Raw genomic sequence first — 20,820 nt, 5'->3', positions numbered from 1 at the left:
ACAGAATATCATATTACTTTCTGCACTGTGCTGATTTTATTTATTTATTAGACTTTATGCTGCCTCTCCCTCGAACGAGGCCTGAAGCAGTTTACAACTAAGGAGTCCATTCCCCCAGTAGGGGCAAGGGATCCCCCACTTCCACCCTCCACCATCATTTACCTGATCAGTGGGGGGGGGATGTGGGAACGGACTGCATGGGCGCAACAATGTCACTTCCTGGGAGTGACATCATCATACCGCTCCACGAGCACTCCTGCGCCTCGCAGCTGGACAATTTGGGCAGGGGCACCCACAAAGAATATGATGAGAGTGGCAAAAAGGTAAGTGCCAGGTCCCCCTCCCACTGGGAGGGTAAGGAGACCTGGCAACCCCAGTGGTGGAGAGCACCCTCAAGTCACAGCTGACTTATAGCAACCCCTGGTGGGGTTTTCATGGCAAGAGACTATCAGAGGGGGTTTGCCATTGCCTGCCTCTACAACCCTGGTCTTCGCTGGAGGCCTCCCATCCAATTACTAACCAAGACCAACCCTGCTTAGCTTCTGAGATCTGACTAGATCAGGCTCACTTGGGCTATGCAGGTTAGGGCACCTGGCAACCCTATTTATATTAAAAAATATTATATATTAAAACTAAAAAACATATCACTACAATTGAGGGATCCCACAAAAACACAACCAATGGTTTAAAAAAAACCCCACAACCAGGTGGCAAAGATTCCATGTTACTTCATGGCTGGTTAAGGGCCTGCTAAGAAGTCAAACGTATTTCAACACAGAGAACACATAACACGCATTTAGGCACTTTTGTTTTATTTTCCAAAAGAAAAAAAAAGTCTTTTATATATATAAAAGACTTTAATATATATAAACCATTTCTTTCTCATTCAACAAAGATACAGCTGTCTGCTTGATCATTTGCATAGGATATACCACCATAAAAAAATAAGGACCGGGGAAGAAAAAAGAGGGGTAAGGGAGAGCAGCAAAACAGCACCCGATATATGCTTGGGGTTTATTTTTTCCCCCATGATTAAACATTTGAAGCCTTACAAAAAAAATATGTACATCTTTTTTTTTTCTTCCCATCATCTATTTACAGTTAAGAGCAATGCTTTTTTTTTTCCTTTAAAAAAAGCCATAACAACTTTAATTTATCAAGTTTATGGAAAAAAATTGTTTTTCTAAAAAATGTCTACCATTTACCACAAAAAAATAAATAAAAGACACAAACAATAGTCTGAACAAAGTTCTGCTTTGAGACCATTTTTGGCATGTCAGTTAGTTACTGTAGTGCTACCCTTTGGTTGACAGCATGAAAATACAGCTCAATGGGTAGGATCCGAGACTTGCGCTGGACCTCTCGCGCAAGCTGAAACACAAGACAAAGGCTGATTCCGCACACGTTGGTTAATGCACTTTCAATGCGCTTTATCAATCGTTTAAGGTGGATTTTTTGTTCTGCACACAAAAAGATCCGTTCCAAATGATCTATAAAGATGATTGGAAGTGCATTATCCAACGTGTGCGGAATCGCTCAATGACACCATAAGGGGCAACCACAAAGTCAAATGTATCGTAACCTCACTTGCGTTTCCGCTTTTGCAAGGTCTTGTGTAACCAATTTCTGGACACTGTAATACCTAAGAAAGTGCACAAGGTCTTGCACAACCGGAACTGCAACAAGGCAGTTTGTGTTTCTGTTCGCGCATCGCTGGATCCAAGACAATGGCTGCAGTACACAGAGACACTGTAAGCACTTGCCAGGCCTGTTACTTTTTGTCAGCATTAGCTCTTTGGGTAGCAATAGAAACAAGAAGCTTGTCCAGTCACCACTCAGCCTCTGAGGTGAGCTCAGGAGAGACCCTTTTCCAGTCTCGGCTTGGGTACAGTCTTGGGATGAAGTCACAAGTGAAAAGGCCCGGCACTGTTGTTCTGATCAGTTTCTAAAATGACTTGGTTAACCAGGAAAGGAGATTCCCCAACCGCACAAGCAGTTTATCTTGCAACTTCCTGGATCATGGCCTAAACTTGCATGACTTCATTACTTACGGCGTGTATCTGGGGCTCCCCATCTTGCTAAGCACTTTTGGAATTTTGAGTACAGGGAATGGGCGATTCCACAAAATGGCTGCCATGAAGTACTGGGGCCAATCACAAAATATTGGGAGGGTCCAAACCAAGTGTCTTCCTTTGAGGGAGGCAGCTGTTTCTCAACAGATGCTCCCGAAAAGACAAAGATCCCCCTGCCTTTCTCGAAGCATCTCTTGCTCCAACATGGAGGAAAACTAGGACTGAGTGACTGCTTTGGGGAAGAAGCAATGGGGAAACCAGTCAGAGCGTATCATGGGCCCTGTGAGCACCACGTTGGGGCTCACTAGTGGAGATCATCTAACCAAATTCTACAAATGCAGCATCTCGTTGTAAACTCTTCACCTACCCTTTAGGTCAAATATTATGGACCACATTCCCTCATGGCAATAAAGGGCAATTTAGGTTAGGCTGGGAATTTGCCACATTCTGGAAACTGTTATTCCACTGCAGTTTACGTTGGGCAACAAGAGGGCTGAATAGGGCTGGCCGGCACACCACGCTCATTTGGCTGTGTGAGTTCTCCATGGAGATCCCATGGCTGATAAGCAGAGGTTCTTCAATAGATAAATCAGTGCAGAAAAGACTCTTTGAATGCATGCCTGTAATCCTCTGACTTTATCTGGACCTTCTGTAAAGAGGTTTAACTCCAACTGACACCAAGGGGAGGTCCTTGAAATGTCAGCCGATTGTGTCACTGGCTTGGCTGCTGACTGGCATGAGTTACTAAAGCCAAGCGGGCAATGCCGACAGCACTAGACCGGCATCGCAGACTGATATATATGATAAATCTTAGCAATGAACCCCAAACTGCGCCCTAGTGGAACGTTTATGAAAACTGGATACAAATATTCTCAATACATTTCAGCAAGGCATATTTAACAGAAGAGCTTGGCCACATTTTCTTATTTTAAGTCAGCACTCTTTCCAGAGCTCTGTTTTCCAAAAGGGAGTGCTGCGTTGCCGAAAATCTCCATTGGTAGTTCGTATGAGCAAAGAGGGTATATTTAAGGAATGAACAGGTATACATCTGACAATGAGGAAAGAAAACTAAAAACTCTGCGAGAACATTTCAGCTTTCCTGTGATATCCGTAAGAGATCGCCAAGTAGCCTCTCTCAAGGAAATCAGTTCTGATGGACATATGTAGTGTGAGACGGCAGACTAGGAATTCATACAAAGATATGAGTGTTTAAACCAGGCTCTGATAAAGAATACGAGTACAATCCAGGCAAAGACATTTATGTCTTACTGATTCCAGCGGGTGAGAGAAGCATCTTTGGGACCCAGCAGGGAAGAGGGGTGCATCTGCTTAAGGTATTATGTTTGGCTGGATTGTGCCCTTTGTTTTTTTCCCTCCATTGCTCTGCCATGTAGCTTATTCCTTAAAGAGGGAAATATCCCGCTAACTACTTTGTCCTGCTTCCCGGCAACTGTTCCACTTCTGCATCTGAACTTTACTGTAGCCTACAGAAATTTCTGACACATTAATATTGCCCAAAATTGTGCTATTATGGTTTAAGTAACCAGAACTTGAAACCATTTTTGCTGAAATAGGAGTAAAAACAGAACTCTATCTCCCTCATAAAAGAAATACTGGGCATTGTTACTTAATCCTTAAACCTTAAAATCTGGCACAATTTTGCGGTTTGCTCTTTTTGACTTCTTTGCCATTGTGGTGAGGCCCTCTTTCCTTAGTGTTGTCTATGTAAGGCTGTACAGGGGGCCACAAAGTTGGATGCTTCTGCTGTAATATAGTTTAAGATATACACAGGCGGACACGGTCAAAATGGTACTGCCTTCCCAGCGGTTTCAGGAAAAGGGTACTGGAAGAGGGGGCAGATGAAGACTCGATAAGAATGGGCATGAAAATGGCTCAGTTCAAACATTACGCAAAACCAGAGTTTGATAAAAATATCTATGGTTAGTGTAATCATCTGAAAACAAGAGCATTCCACTTGCTATGGTTGGTTACGGTCCATCAAAGATCAGAAACCAGGATCTGAATTTGGTTTATCAACGATACTCAGTCTTAACTATCATTTTGTATGATGTATGAATGCAGATTATCCTGGCTTCCTCTTCGGCAATATCCTCCCAAACTACAGAGAGAAGACAATAAATCGGGCATCTGTTGAGGCAAACCAGGACTGGAATGATCTTCTGGTTTCACAAGTGAAACAAACCAGGGTTTGTTTCACTTGTTTGTTTAAAACAAACCAGGGTTTTGTGTAATGTTTGAACTGACCCTTTTGAGTGATGTGCAGAAATTTGTCAAACGGTGTCGGGCATCCATGACTGTGATAAAAGAAGCTTGATTCTACAGCAGAGGACCTTCCCTCTTGGAGTTGCCCTCTGTAATACTACACACAGACACACATTCACAGATACAGGCTTCTGCATGCACATCACTAGGAGGTGGGAAACGGCATACGCAGAGACACACAAACAGGTGCTGCGTGCCTGGCTCCCCAACTTGATCCAGCAGTTGCGTATGCGTGCATGCAGCTCTCCTGAGTAAGCTGCAAAACTGTGCCAACATCTGTTACTCCCAGAAAACAGCTGTTTGGTGCCACTGCAGCTTATTTGCACAGGCCATACACATGTGGCTTGGGCAGCTGCACGTTCTCAAAGTCGGATCAAAGCCAATATCCATATGGAATTGGATCCTACTTGTGCTGAGCCACTTTAGTGTTTTGATATTCAAAAACTGCATCCTAAATCCTTCTTTTCAAAGCAATGTTAAGTTTAGCTTATAGTACGAGGTTTAACGTTTCGTGTATCATACCCATCCTTGTTAGTTAAGCTTCCGGTAGCTGCTTTACAGTTTGTACGTTGCAAATATTTTGTCCTTTTAGATACTTAAGGGGGAAAAAATTGATCCTGTTTTGAACACTCAGTGCATCACGTTTGTGTGAATAAGAACAGGAAAAGTGTTTGAATGGCTAGCTCTCTAAAGGAAGCCAAGACGGTACCATTTTGAGAGGTATTTAAAATTACTGAATTTGAAGATGTGCCGTATTAAGCTGTCAAAAGTAAAATTGCTGCTACTTTTCCAGCCGATTTTCTAAAAAAAAATTCTCTTGTAATAAAACATTAAAAGCTGATTTGCATATTTACAAAATCTTTGTCATAACAAACATGCAACATACAGAACATTTTGTTCTATGGCTATTTATGAATTTGTCTCTATATATTTCATCTCCACAGAAAGGGGAAAAAATTATAAAATATAACACAAGTATTAAAAACATCCAGTAAAATCCTTACAGAAAATTGTGGCTTGTCCTTAAGATTCGTTTGGCTGTAAATTCAAATTAAGTTATATTTCCTAAACACTGCTTGTATAAGAGGAACAGTGTTTTGGTCAGGACACTAAAAATATAGATACCAGAGCATCTGAGACATAATACTTAAATTTAGGGACACTTCCCATTAGCACATTTTGCAGACACAAGCAAGGGCAAGTCTTGGATAAGCCATGGTTTCCCCCAAGGAATAACAGAACTGTAGTCTGATGTGTTAAAGAACACTAGCCCCTTCCAAATGAATATTGAATCAGTTTAAGTCTGTGGTGCAGCCGTGCCCACAGTCACTTTAGTGCCCACAGACAAGAGCAAATGACTCAGAACAGATTATGCAGCGGCCTTGACATCTAGACAAGCTGCAAAACCTGCAAGATCCTGCCTTCCACAGACATGTGAATTGCAGAATTCTGGAAACAGCTTTCCAAAGTATCCATATAAAATCAAATGTCTGCGCAACCAATTCTGACAAGGGGTTTTATGTGTATGTGTTCATGGAACTAACCAGTCCCTATCTGCAAAATATACAACATGGTGGGTGTCCCCGAGATGAAAACTTTGTGAAAAGCAAGTCTGCGCAGCCTTAAAATGGCAGGACACTTTCAAGAATGGCAACACAGTGTCTTCCCTGTTTCCTTATAAATACACAAAATATACATTTCCAGTTTCTTGGGGGTGTTTTTTTTTCCTGTTTTAAAATGGAGAAGAGTTCATATACAGTCAAAGACTTATCTAAATTTCTAACTGAAAATATATACTTCGAGTCGAGTCACTAGGACGTTGCATAGATACCACCAAAGAGACTTGCGGAGGAGAAGTCCTGCCTAGTTCTGATGTCTCTTCATGTGCAGAGCCAAGTGGTCAGACCGAGAGAAGCTGCGATTGCACACGGCACACTGGAAGGGCTTGGCCCCGGTGTGCTTCCTGTAGTGGCGGGTCAACTCGTCAGAGCGAGCAAATCTCCAGTCACATCCTTCCCAGGAGCACTTGTATGGCTTCTCTCCTAGAAACATTCAAAGGGCACAGAAACAGACTCGTCAGTCCATCGAAACATCACAAGAAGGATTCCAAACCCAATTAACAAGGAACACACAAACCCCAAAGAAAAGGTTCCCTGCATGTAGCTGGCTTGTAGGTTTTAGGGAGAGGTTAACACAAACCACTTTTGTCTCTTATATACTGTTTTTATTAGACAGAGGGAGATTTTTACATGGGAGTAGGTTCAGGAAGAAGAGGCCCCAACCCGGGAATATGAAGCAAGTACAGTGATGAATTTGACCACCTCGTTCTGAATAACGCGTATCTTTTGTTCCTTTTGCTATATGGGAGCTACTGCAACACAGCTTCTTCTTGCATCACTTTGATAGCATCCAAAGCTTCAGGCCACTTGGAAGGATTCTCTAGGAGTGGGAACACCACGGGTGCAAGGACAACACGAAGCCTAGGGCTTCCAATATTGCCAATGTGTAGGGCAGCCAGAGGTGGCTTGGAATTCTTCGGGAATTACAACAGATCTCCAAACTACATTGATCCACCCCACCCCACGAAATGTCAGCTTCAGAGGGTGGACTCTATGGCTGAACTCCCTCCCCTCCCCAAACTCAATCCTCCCAAGGCACTGTCCCCAAGTCTCCCGGAATTTCTCAAACAGAGTTGGCAACCACATGGCACAGCCACGTAGCTCCTAACCTACTAACGGGCTCTTGGTCTTTTGGGAGAAGTTTCTCATTGCGCTTTCTCAAAGCAGCTATGAGCAGTTAAGACCCTGTTTACCCTGGTACAGGCAGAGGATGTACCAGATAAAGAGCTGGTAAGCTGGAACTGGCCGTCCAGACCCCACTATAACTGGGGGAGTTATGAGCCAGGCGTGAAAGGAACAGCCCTCCCTGGTTCGTTCCCAGCATCTGGTATTTAGAAAATGGTATCCAGACACATAAACATCTTGTACGCCTCGAAGGCTGCCAGATTTTTATTTCAAAAACTCTGTTATCCCCAATGGGACCTGACAGATGCTAGAATTCATTGTTTTTTTCAGACTCCAACTTGGAGCACCTGACAGAATATAACTTCATTAAAATACTGGCCTCTTTGGAAGTCCCAGGTAATCTGATGACCACACGCGTACACTCATGCGCAGAGAGCAGAGAAAGGAACTAAACAAATTAAGACTCTGTTTCCCCCTACCTATTGTGGTAAACCAAAAGAGAGTTGACCCTAGGGAACTGGGTTCAAATCCCATCTAAACTATTGACTTATCTGGGGTAAAGAGCACATCAGTAAATGCTGAAGTATACATCAGTCAAGGAAACAAATGCGGTATTTACAGGGGACTATCCCACATCTACCAAAACTGTCCGGTTCCCTGGGCCCCTTTTTGCCTTACTGCCTTTTCTGCTTCAAGACAAAAACATGTTTTAAAAACTTTTTTTTTTGAAAGAGCAGAATTGGGGAGAGGGGAATGCAATACTTTCTTATCATGTCTACATGCATTTTTCAGCTTTAAAATGACATAAAATGCATTTATGACAACATATTAAATTGCACGATGTGGCGTATTTATTGAAAAAGTTCAAGTACAAAGGCTTCAGTTTTCTACAAGCACAATTGTGAAGATACCCAATAATACCGAGAGAGAGAGCTGCAAACTGGTATGCCGTTGGCTACCTCAGCACCCATACCCAAAGAGACAGGAAAACACAAAAGTTTAAAATAGAAAGGAAAAAAACCCTTTGTGTAGTAAACAAGAGTGTATTATTTGGAAACCGTCTCCAACAGTCAGGACACCAGCAGCATGTTCAGATACAAAGTTCATCCTTGCAACACTGAACTCTTCAATAGTGTATTATCGTCACATACATTCAGGGATATTAATTGTAATTTAAACAACATATCCTTCAAAATATGTGCATGTCGACAGCATACACAATAGTTCTCTAATGCAGTTTTACAGTTTAAAAATCCTAACAATACATATTTTGAGCGTGCACTGGTCTTATGAATCATTTTACTCGTTCCACAAGAGAAAAAAAATACTTCATTTGATTTTTTTTTTCTGTGCTCCTCTCCCTCCTCGCAAGAGTCTCTTCACTCCTGCATTTGTCTGACAATCAAAACACAGAGTCTTCTTTCCTCCTAACATGGTGCTGTATGCTGTACAGGCTACTTATGTTTCAGCCACCGCATTTGTATGAAAAGCTCCGCGTCATCCCCTCCTTCAGAGGGTTGCTGCATGCAAAGACCCTCAAAATTGTACCACACTTTCTAAAAACCTCAACGTTCAAACTCAAGCCCTATTCAACAGGTGTTCTTCCAACTCAAATGTGTTTACTGTAAACAATTCAAGATTAGAGTGAGAAAGTTCTAGGGACACAAAGCAAACAATAAGGGAGGAGATGAACTATTCCGAAACATGTATTGTCGAAGGCTTTCACGGCCGGAGAACGATGGCTGTTGTGGGTTTTCTGGGCTGTACTGCCGTGGTCTTGGCATTGTAGTTCCTGACGTTTCGCCAGCAGCTGTAGCTGGCATCTTCAGAGGTGTAGCACCAAAAGACAGAGATCTCTCAGTGTCACAGAAATCTCTCAGTGTCAATGTGACACTGAGAGATCTCTGTCTTTTGGTGCTACACCTCTGAAGATGCCAGTCACAGCTGCTGGTGAAACGTCAGGAACTACAATGCCAAGACCACGGCAGTACAGCCCGGAAAACCCACAACAACCATTATTCAGAAACAGGTAACATCTCTTAAAGATGCACCTGCCAAAACAGAGGAAGCAAACATAAAGGCCCTGATCCAGCTAAGATTGGTTGGGATCAAATCCCAGCACCACTGCTAAAGGACAGAAAATGTTATAGAATCTACTGCAGCATAAGCTTTCGAGAACCACAACTCTCTTCGTCAGATGCAAGAGAGCTGTGGTTCTCAAAAGCTTATGCTACAGTAAAGTTGGTTAGTCTTAAAGACTAACACGGCTAACTCCTCTGGATCTATAGAATCTATGTAGCTAGAAACCAAGTTGTATACATGTGTTGCATAGAAATCGTATTCTTCATGACTTAGAAGGGCTTTCCTTATTTGGTTTTGAGATTTTAAAACATTTTCTCCACATATATAAGATCCAGCAATTCGTTTTGGGTATATTAAAAGAGATTCTTGGGAAGGCAAATTCCCTGCCAAAATTGGAGGGACATTTATGATACAATAATAGATTAAAAGGTGTACGGCAAGTGTGGTTGATGCGTAAGTTGTCTTCCATCACAGATTATCGGCAAGAACAGGGGCCCCAAAGATTTCAAATCGGTGGCCTACATAGAGTTGCGCAACTAGCCAATATTCAGAGGTGACAAGCACCTGCAATTCCCAACCATTTCAACTGGCACATATGATACTTAACACCTCTGAAATTTTTCACCACAGATTTATGTAAGTGCCCAATATAGATTTAATTACACAGCTTTAACGGTTGGTTTGGAACATGTTGTCACCAATAGCTAAATATACAGTCATTTAATTTAGTGCCCTAAGTGGGATATTTTTAAGCACACCTATAAAATTCATAACTATGTTTGTTGAAATGATGAGAAGCATATTCATAGAAAGTTGGGATGGGGAGAAATATTCTCTGTCATTCCTAACAAGGAGCCAAGTCAATTAGGCTTGAAAATGAGACAGCCAAATTTCCGTCTGTATGAAGAGATAAACCATTTCTATCATGAAAATCAAACTTTTTGACCACAGCTGTCAAAACGCCAGTTTGGTGCAGTGGATAAGAGCGCGGGACTCTAATCTAGAGCCGGGTTTGATTCCCCACTCCTCAGCTTGAAGCCAGCTGGGTGACCTTGGGTCAGTCTCAGCTCTCTCTGAGCTCTCTCAGCCCCACCCACCTCACAGGGTGTTTGGTGTAGGGATAATAATGACATACTTTGTAAACTGCTCTGAGTGGGTGTTAAGTCGTCCTGAAGGGCGGTATATAAATCAATTATTATTTAATAGTTGACTATCTTCTTAAGGCCTAGAATCAAACTGTAGACAAGGAGGTCAAAGTGTTTCTGGACTGCATCTAGGTTGCCACCAGGAAAAGAAATAGTCTGTCCATATGCAGAAATGGGCAGCTGAACTTCTTCGTAGCATGGTGCTAAGTAACATTATCTGATAATTGCAGGGGATCAAATTGATATTAAAGGGCCAGCTAGAGGGATCAGTTTAAAACCAATCCTAACTGTACCATTTCAGAACGCTGGATGGGTTGAACGTTCACACAAAACCATTCCCTCCTCCTTGAAAACTCCCTGTCAGGCAGAAGGGATCTAACCTAATTTCTCCTCAACATGCTAGTTTTTGAAGTACAAAGCATTCCTCTGAATGACGAGTTCAGTCAGTTCTCATTTGTAATTTAAAGTGCTGTTGCCCAGAATTAGGTTTACTGCCAGTGCGCTGTAGTCGTTGGAAGTGTTGGACTGCAATTCCTGAGGTCTAAGTTTCAAGCCCCTTTCTGTCATGAACCATTCTAGATGACCTAGAGTAGAGTCACCTACCTCACAGAGTTGCTGGGAAGATAAAATGGAGAGGGGGACAGAACAAACATTGCTCTAAGCTAGAGTTACCAGGTTCCCTTACCCTCCTCCCTTACTCTCCTGGTGGGAAAGGGGGGGGACACCTGATACTCACCTTTAGTGACCTTCTTGCACACGAGTTTTGCACACACCTGGCAGTGGCATGCTCCTGCACTTCACAGGGGCCAATCTGGGCCCCAGTAAAGCACGGGAGCATGCCCACCGCCAGGCACAATGACATCCCTTCCAGAAGTAATCTTCAGCCCTGGCGGGAGTGCGCCCACTGCACGCTGGCCTGAGAGATTTTTTGCAGGGGGCAGAGGCTGGGGGCAGGGGATCCCCCACCCCTACTGGGGGACTGGCAGCCCTACCCTGAACTCTTAGAAGGAAGGACTGGATAACTAAGTAAATAACAATTTTGCTGTTTGTAAAAACTAGGCCACAGTAACAAAAGGGAAAATTTTTCCCAAGGCAGTCTCTTTCCATCAAGACAAGATCTCATTCTCTGCCCTCGTTAGCCACTGGCCTTACAAACCATTCCCTTCCAGACCCCTGGCTTCTCTTAACCCACAAGGAGCATCACCCAAAGAGTCCAAAACAACCATAGTGTATGGCCATTTACGCAGCTGTGCAAGAAGAAAGCATGTTTGGGAAAGAACAGATGCAAGATGGCACACAAGGTGCTTTGCCGAATAACAATAATAAAGACAATAATAACAATAAGAATAATAAATAAATAAACACAAATAAATCCTTGCCCTCCAAAGCTTACATGTTATATTTCCACAGTAATGAGAGACAAGAAAGGGAGACAACGAAGATAACTGGTGATAGATGTATACAAGGTGGTCCTGTTCAAGTTTACTAAGAACCAGTGTTGTTTTAATGGTCACTGTACAAGATTTCAGCTTTATTTTGACTTCGGATGTGAACTTTATTTGTAAACTTTATTTTGATTTGATACTTTGTTATTTGGGGTAAAAAATTAGATAATACAAAATAGGCAGGAAAAATGCTTCACTTTTTTCTTACGATGTAAGCGGACCTACATATACAAATACATTTGTATATATACCGATCCATGTTCCTGACAATAACTTTGCAGTAGTTGAATTGTGCTCCCCACTGTCAACTTTTTCTGGTCTGCAAAACATTTTCATAGGTAAGAGTTCCTTAGGATTTGAAACGTTAATTTAGAGGTTCCTCCATGGGAAAAGGCTAGGAAACACTTGCCTTATTACGTTCACGCACTCACTTCCTTCCTCGTAGCTGAATTTTGGAAAGAGAATGTTTTAGATCCATAACTGTGGTTTCTTTGCTTTTAAATATCCCTGTATTATTACTTTTCCATTTAGTAAGGAAGATCTTTGGGGCGGGGGGAAGGGACTACTTAACACAGATCAACTTAGGTGATTTCTTGGAAGCAAACAGACCACGGAGGAAGACTGTAGAGTAGAGGGAAGAAGGAAAAAGTTTAAAAAAATCTTATCCGTGTAATTGTAAACAGAATTAGACCCTTCTAAACCTCTTTACTTCAATGGGCTTAGAAGGGTATCAGTATGCTTAGAAGGACTACACTCTAGTTGCAGAACTCCACACTCAGGGAGTACCTCTCATACATTTCTACATATTTCTCTGTCTTTTAGCTGAAAGGGGGGGGGAAGGCCCAAGTTCCAAAGTGGGAACTGTTTCAAGTTATTTTAAAACTTATTCAGTTTCTTTGCTATGCTGAGTTTTAAGCAGCAGAGGAATCCGAGGTTAACAAGATTTATTTGCTTAAAAAGCTAAGGGACACTGAACCCTTTCTTCGCTACTTGCACGAGCTTCACAGCTAAATGACTCTTGCATTACTTAAGGATTGTGCAAAATACAGAAGCTGCAAAGTTTCAGAAAAAATAGTTGATTCTACTCCAGAAATTAAGAATGAACACAGAGACCATGAAACCCAAGAATGCCATCGGTCATCAAATGCAACTGTACTGGAACTCTGCTTCTGGAACACTGTTTCTGTATTAAAACAGATATTTCACTGTAAAAGGATTTTTCAAAGAAAGAAAAAAAAGAAACCAGCACACCTCCTCCACTTCAGAACAGCTTCCACAGGATTTGTTAAAATGTCAACACTGTTCAGCTAAAACAGCATGGAGGAAGCTGGTACCAAACTCTGGCCAAAGAAGAACACTCCGGCCCTTTCTTCCAAAGCCAGAAATATTATACACAGCACTTCTGGGAAAACAGAACCGCTTTCCTTTTAAGTTATATTTCAACAGGGCGGGGGTGGAGGCGCTTTATAACTTTAATTGGATTTCTGCATCATCTTCTTCCAATCTCACAGATTTCAAATATTTTGTTAGGCTTCAGGAGATCACAAAATGTATTTCTGAGTTCTTGAAACTGCTCATCTGCATCGCTTCTTGCAAGTAGATTTATTTTTCCAAAGCAAAAAGGGGGGAGAAGGAAAAGAAAAGACAGAGATAGCGTTTGGACAGCACGAGGAATACGTTTATGTAAAATTGTTGGTTGAACACCAACATTTAGTTTGGAATCACTTTAGAACAAGACAGCACTGTGTAAGATAAGAAAAAGGAACTTAGGGAAGGGGGCTGAGGGGAAAATCTATTTATTAAGCAACTACAGGTGCTACAGATAAGGAGACATCAAAAGGAGTTATGTTAAGACAAATGCTACCGAGTAGGGTGCCCCACATCCAGGTATTCCATCATTACACCATATCCAACATTAGTCCATAAATATCTCCCCGGTGCCATGGCACCGCCTGTCCTCGGTTTCAGCTCTTGAACCATGCTGAGATAGACTAAAAATACGTTACATACTTTGCCCTGTAAATGATATCATAATTTCTGCTTTGGATGTTGTTTTATCAACAATGAATGTTGTCATGGGTGATAGAGGTCTACAATTAGAAAAAAGAAAAGAAAAGGCAACCAGAATATCCGGCTTCAGGATCCACGTTGGAAGCCATCCACCTACTTTTCATCCCTGTATTTTATTCTGGGGAAACAACTTGGGTGGGGCGGTAAGAGTAGTAGTTGTTTCTTTGCATTTCGTCAAATCAAAGAGATAAGCTGGAACTCAAGCATTCGATACAGGGAAGGGACTTGAAGGTAGACATATATACAACAGTAGGAAAAGGAGTCCCCCACTTCCAAAAATCCTCAGTGAAATTCCCTTCCCCAGTTAATAGTAACAACAACAACATTCGATTTATATACTGCCCTTCAGGACAACTTAAAGCCACAATCAGAACGGTTTACAAAGTATGTTATTATTATCCTTACGACAATCACCCTGTGAGGTGGGTGGGGCTGAGAGAACTCCCAGAAGCTGTGACTGACCCAAGGTCACCCAGCTGGCTTCAAGTAGAGGAGTGGGGAATCAAACCTGGCTATCCAGAGTAGAGTCCTGCCACTCTTAACCATTACAGCAAACTGGCAACATTTATGAAAATGTTACCACACATTTATGTTCTTTTCCAAAACATGAAGACTAGAAGTTTGACCTTTTCGAAATGAGTCCAGATTGTATGATTCCACAGCAACTCCATGTTGCTGTTAGTGTGTCCCCCCATATGTTGCCATCAATGTAATAATGCTTTAAAGAGGAATGTAAGCCAAACAACTGGCCCTCTGCTCTGAGGATACTTCTATCTGATTTTTAAAGGGGATGGAATGGCAACGGTAAAAAGGAATGGATACAGTGAACAACAGTTACAGTAGGTAATTCCTGAGAGGAGAGCCACAAACCTATAAATCTGAAAGAGAAAAAGCAGGTTTTGCAGAAGGGAAGCCAAATCTTTAATCAATACAACTCAAAAGTATCCTTAGTCACGGAGATGAAACCCTGAAGCTTTTGACTGAACTCTCACCTTGGCCAAGAGGTTGCTGGGCAGTGTCAGACAAATCGCTGTAACTGTAGTTTCAACACCATTCTGACATCTTGAATATGGGCCACCAGAGCCCCTGGTCTGCCTAATAGGGGTGCTGTAAGGATGGAGCGCACAATGGGTGCTTAGGACAAGAACTCTGTATAAATATCCGAATTGTTGTTTTCTCTCCGCTTTCAAAAACAGGTTTTGTATAGCAAAGTATGATGATTGGCCTTTGGAGGTGTACTTGACAGCACAGCACTAGATTCTTGTATCCATGCAGGGTCTCAGAAACACTGGGGTCCTCTGTCTTATAGCTTGGATAAGACAGAACGAAATAGTGGTGTGATGTTTTCCCTAGCTCTGCAATAGCAAAAGGCTCACTCCACCTGCCTGAGAGACCTCATATGCATCTCTGAGCCCACTTTCAATATTGCTTTTCTGATTCCTCAGGTTCGGAACCCTCCCCTTTAAAAAAGTGGAGGAGACAACATTTTAATTCATAGGGTGGGGTTTGGTTTTCTAGGGGAATGAGAAAGGAAGATTCAAGTCATTAAAGCAATTTTAAAAATTGTGCACAGACACAGTTGCGCAAACAGACTGACGAAATTATGTTTTAGGGTGTTCAGATAAAGACAGAACTTGATGAAGCGTTCCTCCACTTCTGTTTTCAAAGTTGTATGAACATGATTCTCCAGGGTGAGAAAAAGACCAGAAGCACCGAGTCACTTTTACAAACTCCCTGTCTCTTTAGGCTTTGCATTCTTTGCTGCTCCTCAAAACCTTCTTCTCTTCCTCTATTTCACCATTTTTCTCTCTTTACTTCATATCTTTATTAGACAATATTCACTTGATTCTCTTCTTTCAAAAAACGCCTTAAGACTTATTTCAGCTGCCCTGTGCCTAATTGCTTTGGGGCCCTTCTGTTTTTAGCTTTTCATTTTATTTCAGTCTAAATTAAGGATTACAAACCCACTGAGCAGGATCTGTCTATTTTTGGGTGTGTTCTACAACCAAAAAATAAAATAAAAAGCCACCCGCTTTTGATCAAATAGACATTATTACGGTGCTCTTATGCACAGGCTGGGTTTACTAAGCCGTCCAAAATAATAACTCCCTCTGCAGTCACGCAACCAAGCTCAGCTTCCCTACTGTGGCGACATTCAAGAACGGCTTGCAAACAGTGGATAGTTTACAAAACTATGTCGGGGATCAATCTGGATGTTGACTTACATGTAGCTCTGCAAGGACATCAAGCTGCAAGAAATTTATGGCAGCCCTGTAGGGTTTTCAAGACAAGACGTTTCAGAGGTGGTGCTGGCCTCTGCATAGCCACCCTGAAGTTCCCTGGTGACCTCCCAGCCAAGTACCAATCACGGCCAACCCTGCTTAGTTCCGACTCCGGCTGAGCAGATTGGCCTAGCCTCGACCATCCGGATCAGGGATCTGGAGATGCAGAAGGCATTCCTTCCTCACATCATTACAAAATAGGGTTGCCAGCCTCCAGGTGGTAGCTGGAGATCTCCCAGAATTGCAACTGATCTCCAGGCCAAAGAGATCAGTTCCTCTGGAGAAAATGGCTGCTCGGAAGAGTGAACTCTATGGCATTATACCCCACAGAGGCCCCTCCCCTCCCCAAACCCCACCCTTTCTAGGCTCCACCCCCCCCCCAAATCTCCAGGAATTTCCCAACCTGGATCTGGCAACCCTATTATAAAAAGACAAATAACAACAGTCCTCCTCCTATCCCACTCACTCTGTCTCATACAGAGCCCAAATTGGTGAGGTCCCCTCCTGCCACTGTCTTTCACAAGTGGACGAGAGCTTTTTTTTGTTTCACTGAGCATTCCCTCAACAATCTTTCCTTCCTGCCATATGCTTTTATTGTTTTATGCATTTTTATATATGTCTCTTAGTTTTGGTTTTGGTTTTAAGATATGTTTCTATTATGTCTTGTTTTAACTGTTGCTCGCCTTTGTGGCCCTGACTGGATAGAAGGCAGTACATAAATGGTGCAAATAAATTTTATTTATTTATTTATTTATTCAATTTATATACCGCCCATCCCAGGGGCTCTGGGCGGTGAACAGTTAAAATTAATAAAAACAAAACTAAAATCAATATACAAATAATAAAACAAATTAACAAGGTGCAGTGGTGGGGAGAACCTTCCCCACCCCAAAGGTGGGAGGCCGACATGGCACCGCCCCCTTCAATCACCAAACGCCTGGCGGAACAGCTCTGTCTGTACAATAAACAATAAAATCAGCCAACTAAGTTATTAAGGAAATCCCCATAGTTATGGGCTTGGATCCACTGAAGCATTTCCCCAGGCAGATTTCAGTCCAGAGATATTGCCTTTCTCACATCCCCTCTTCCATTACAGCCCCCAAAGCACCCCCCTCCATGTTGTTCATGGGTTCCCCTTTAGGGGTGCCAAGTACAATGGGAAACTTCTGAATATTTGGGGCAGCATCTGGGAAGGGTGAAGTTTGGGGAGGAGCTTAGCAGTGTCGGGATGCCACAGTGCCCCCCCTCTGAAGCAGCTGTTTTCTCCAGAGAAAATTATCTTCAGCAGATCCAAGCCACGTTCAGGAGCAAAACCTTGCTGAAGAATTTTGCATGTCCTTCCTTGCTTTTGACTACCTTGCTTAGATTTTTGTTTTAACACACAATATATTATCAACCACCCTTCATCATTTTAGAATGTGCTTCTATACAGCTCTGTTTTAAGCTGTCAGCCACCCTGGTAGCTGAAAGGCAGGAGATAAGTCTTCCAAATAAATAAATGGATGCTCAGGGCCAAGCCAGAAGTGACAAATTGCACTTGAATGGCAAGTGAACAGACTCCCATGTATTCCTCCCTGTTCACTTGTGCTCCACTACATGATCAAGTGGAGTGCAAGTGGAGCGCAAGTGAACAGGGAGGAATACACTTGAGTCTGTTCACTTGCCATTCAAGAGTAATTCGTCACTTATAGCTTGGCCCATAGTAACCTCCTAACAATATCCACAGGACGTTGCTTAATTCAGCAGTAAAGAAGGACACCCATTTACTTTAAAAGACAGCAACCCTTGTTTTTAGGCCCTTGTTCATGCCCATGAACCAGCATATCACAAAGGTTGCCATCTTCATCAAAAGTACTAGGAATATCTCTCACCGAGTTCAATGGGAATAATTTCAAGGGAATTTTTGCGGATCAGACCATAAGAAAACAAACAGCTTGTTATTAAAATAAGGAAGTTACACAAGGTATTGCCTGTAAGCTGATGTGGCCACCTCATTTATTTTGCTATCATAGAAGCCATATCTTATAGCAGACAGAGCACTGACTGAGGAGCCCTGGATTCATATCCTTGCTCTAAATCTCGCCCTTCTGAAGAGAAGTTATTTCTCTGCGTAAACTACCTCACTGGATTATAAAACAGAAGGACTTGAGTATGATGTTGTCCCACCACAGTAATCTCATAAATACTGGAGACGTTACTACAATCTGCAGGACACAGAAAATGAGCCAAATACATTTAAGATCAGGACTGTTTGGCAAAGCAGTGCTTAGTGACAACAGAAGAAAAATTAGCCTGAAAAGATCAACATATGAGTAACCTCATTTTGCTCATGATCGGTATTGGAATCAACTGCTTTATTACATTTACCAATGAATAGTTTTACATACTCTTCACCTCCTCAACTGCACATTGGGGTAGTTCGTTATCCTCCCCATTTTTCATATGAACATTTCATGTGAAGTAACACCGGTCAAAACATTACACAGACTAAACTTGAAGGTCTTTACTTCTACAAGTCTCTCTACTATTGCTCTGTTTACCTCAGAAAAATACTCGTCCCAAACACAAGAGTCCTCAAGGATTTTATGCTGTCCCCCACCCCTATTCCATTAAGAATTGAACAGTGAAAGCCCCAGATTACAGGAGAATCCTAACTGGCGTGCAAATTCTTCCCTGTGTAACCAAAGAGTAGAAACAGTCCTCTCCCCCCCTCCCCAGACATGCAAACAAAAGAGACTGTCAAATTTTTAAAAGAGGCTCTATAATAAATCCACACCATCTGGCATGTATATTTATATGTCCTGGACCGAGGGAGAGGGTTTCCTTGTGTACAGTATGGGTTCCACAGCTGCTCAGCTGTGCTGTGCCATTCTCACAATTCAAGCTTCGATGATGGCACTTGGAGGCTAAAGCTACCCCCCCCCCCCAACACACACACAACCATGTTTATATGTTGGGAGTATGTCTGGCACACTAGTAACTTAAAGAGCTGCTTTGATTAAATCCGGGGTGGGGGTGGATTTAAGTCTTGCCAGCCTCCAGGTGGTGGCTGGAGATCTCCCAGAATTACAACTGATCTCCAGGCAACAGAGATCAGTTTCCCTGGAGAAAATGGCTGATCCCTCCCCTCCCCAAACCCTGCCCTCTCCAGGCTGCATCCCTGGAGAGGGTAACCCTAGGTGGAATCAAAATACCATTCAACAAAAATGAATGCTTTTTGAAGACTATTGATCAGAGTACCAGGGCTTTTTTTCAGCTGGAACGCAGTGGAACAGAGTTCCGGAACCTCTTGATAATGGTCACATGGCTGGTGGCCCCGCCCCCTGATCTCTGCACAGAGGGCAATCTAAACTCCCCTCTGTCTGGAGATCAGGGGCGGGGCCACCAGCCATGTGACCACTTTCTCTGAGGGCAACCCGCTGAGTTCTACCACCTCTTCTCCCAGAAAAAAAGCCCTGCAGAGAACTATGAATACATTTAACATAGCGCTCCTCAAACGAACCCAGAAGCGGATCAGTGGCCTCTCAGAGATGTGGGCAGGAGGCAAGAGGAACAGGGTGAGTTGGGAGAAGAGGCTTTGGGAGGTTCCACGGCAAATGAGGGTTTGCCTCTGCAGAATGTGCGAAACGGCCATGAAATTGCAGCCAGGCTGTTCCCGAACGCTACATAGTTATAAATACAATCACAGCCACAGTTACAACGGGAAAATAAAATACATGCTGGTTTAGTGTTAAGGTGATGTGAAATTCTTGTATTTTATGCTGGGAAGGAGGGAATAGCATGGTGGTTCTGTGCAAGCTGGCCCTCAAAAGTACAGTACATTTAAAAGTTTGAGAACCACCAATGTAATGGAGTCTAACAGGACAAGAATATTGCCGCTAAAATACATAAGACTAAGATCCAGTATTATCTAAATAAGCATTTCCAAAACTACATGCTGTGAGAAATAAATACAGTCAAGACTCTAGTGATTCCAATGCACCCAACCACAGAGACGGCCAAGGACCACATCTGTGCAAGATACAGCTGATGTGGCCTTGCTTGGTGGGGGGGGGGGTTGTAGTGGCTAATTTGTGGGCATCAGGTGTTTGCGGATAATTCAACTGATGCTGAAACAGCAACGAGGCAGAAACAGTTGCTCCTGGAAGATGCTTCTTGTTGCATCTCTGTCTGAGTTCATGAGCTGGGCTGGCTGGCTTGCAACCAGGGGGCGTGCCCAAATGAGTGGCTTGTGCAGAAATATAGAGGCATGATGTTTATTCCAAAAGTAAATCTTTCCAGCTGTGAGACTCGATGGGTACCTTCGGTTTTAGTCAAGAAAAGAGTGTGTTTCTGCTACCCAACATTTGGGGCTTTCTGCTTCAGAAGTTTCAACTCTCTCCTTGACGGAAGGTGCAAGTAAACAACCAAGGATAGTTTGCTTCAAAATATAACTCAGCCAGCGGGACAAGATCCCAGTTGTTCAAGAAAAGCTTTAAAATTAGTCACAGTTAAGAATCCTCTAAGCAAATAATGGAAAGTGTTAATTTCTGGCAATTCCTGTGAATCAAAGGAGACATTTGTTGTTTGTAAAAGATGCGTTCAGAGTGAACTGTGTTTACAGCTCCAAACAGTGTTCCTTATCAGGCATCAAATATCCTGAAAGTGAAGCTTGCTTAATCCCTCTCTGAGAGCAAGTGACAGCTTTTCAGGAGACA

At 42.7% G+C, this 20,820-nt stretch overlaps 1 protein-coding gene across 1 annotated transcript in view; it reads right to left on the bottom strand.

The window, feature by feature from the left end:
* Positions 1–795: 795 nt before the first annotated feature.
* Positions 796–20,820, bottom strand: part of KLF5 (KLF transcription factor 5) — a 35,997-nt gene continuing 15,972 nt past the window's right edge. The window contains exon 4 of the mRNA XM_054973521.1: positions 796–6,397. Coding sequence (XP_054829496.1) covers positions 6,219–6,397 — 179 coding nt within the window. The 3' untranslated portion in view covers positions 796–6,218. The remainder of the gene's footprint in view (positions 6,398–20,820) is intronic.

The sequence above is a fragment of the Eublepharis macularius genome, chromosome 3 (assembly GCF_028583425.1).
Source record: "Eublepharis macularius isolate TG4126 chromosome 3, MPM_Emac_v1.0, whole genome shotgun sequence".
Classification (NCBI taxonomy): Eukaryota; Metazoa; Chordata; class Lepidosauria; order Squamata; family Eublepharidae; genus Eublepharis; species Eublepharis macularius.
This window is presented reverse-complemented; position numbering and strand designations above follow the sequence as displayed.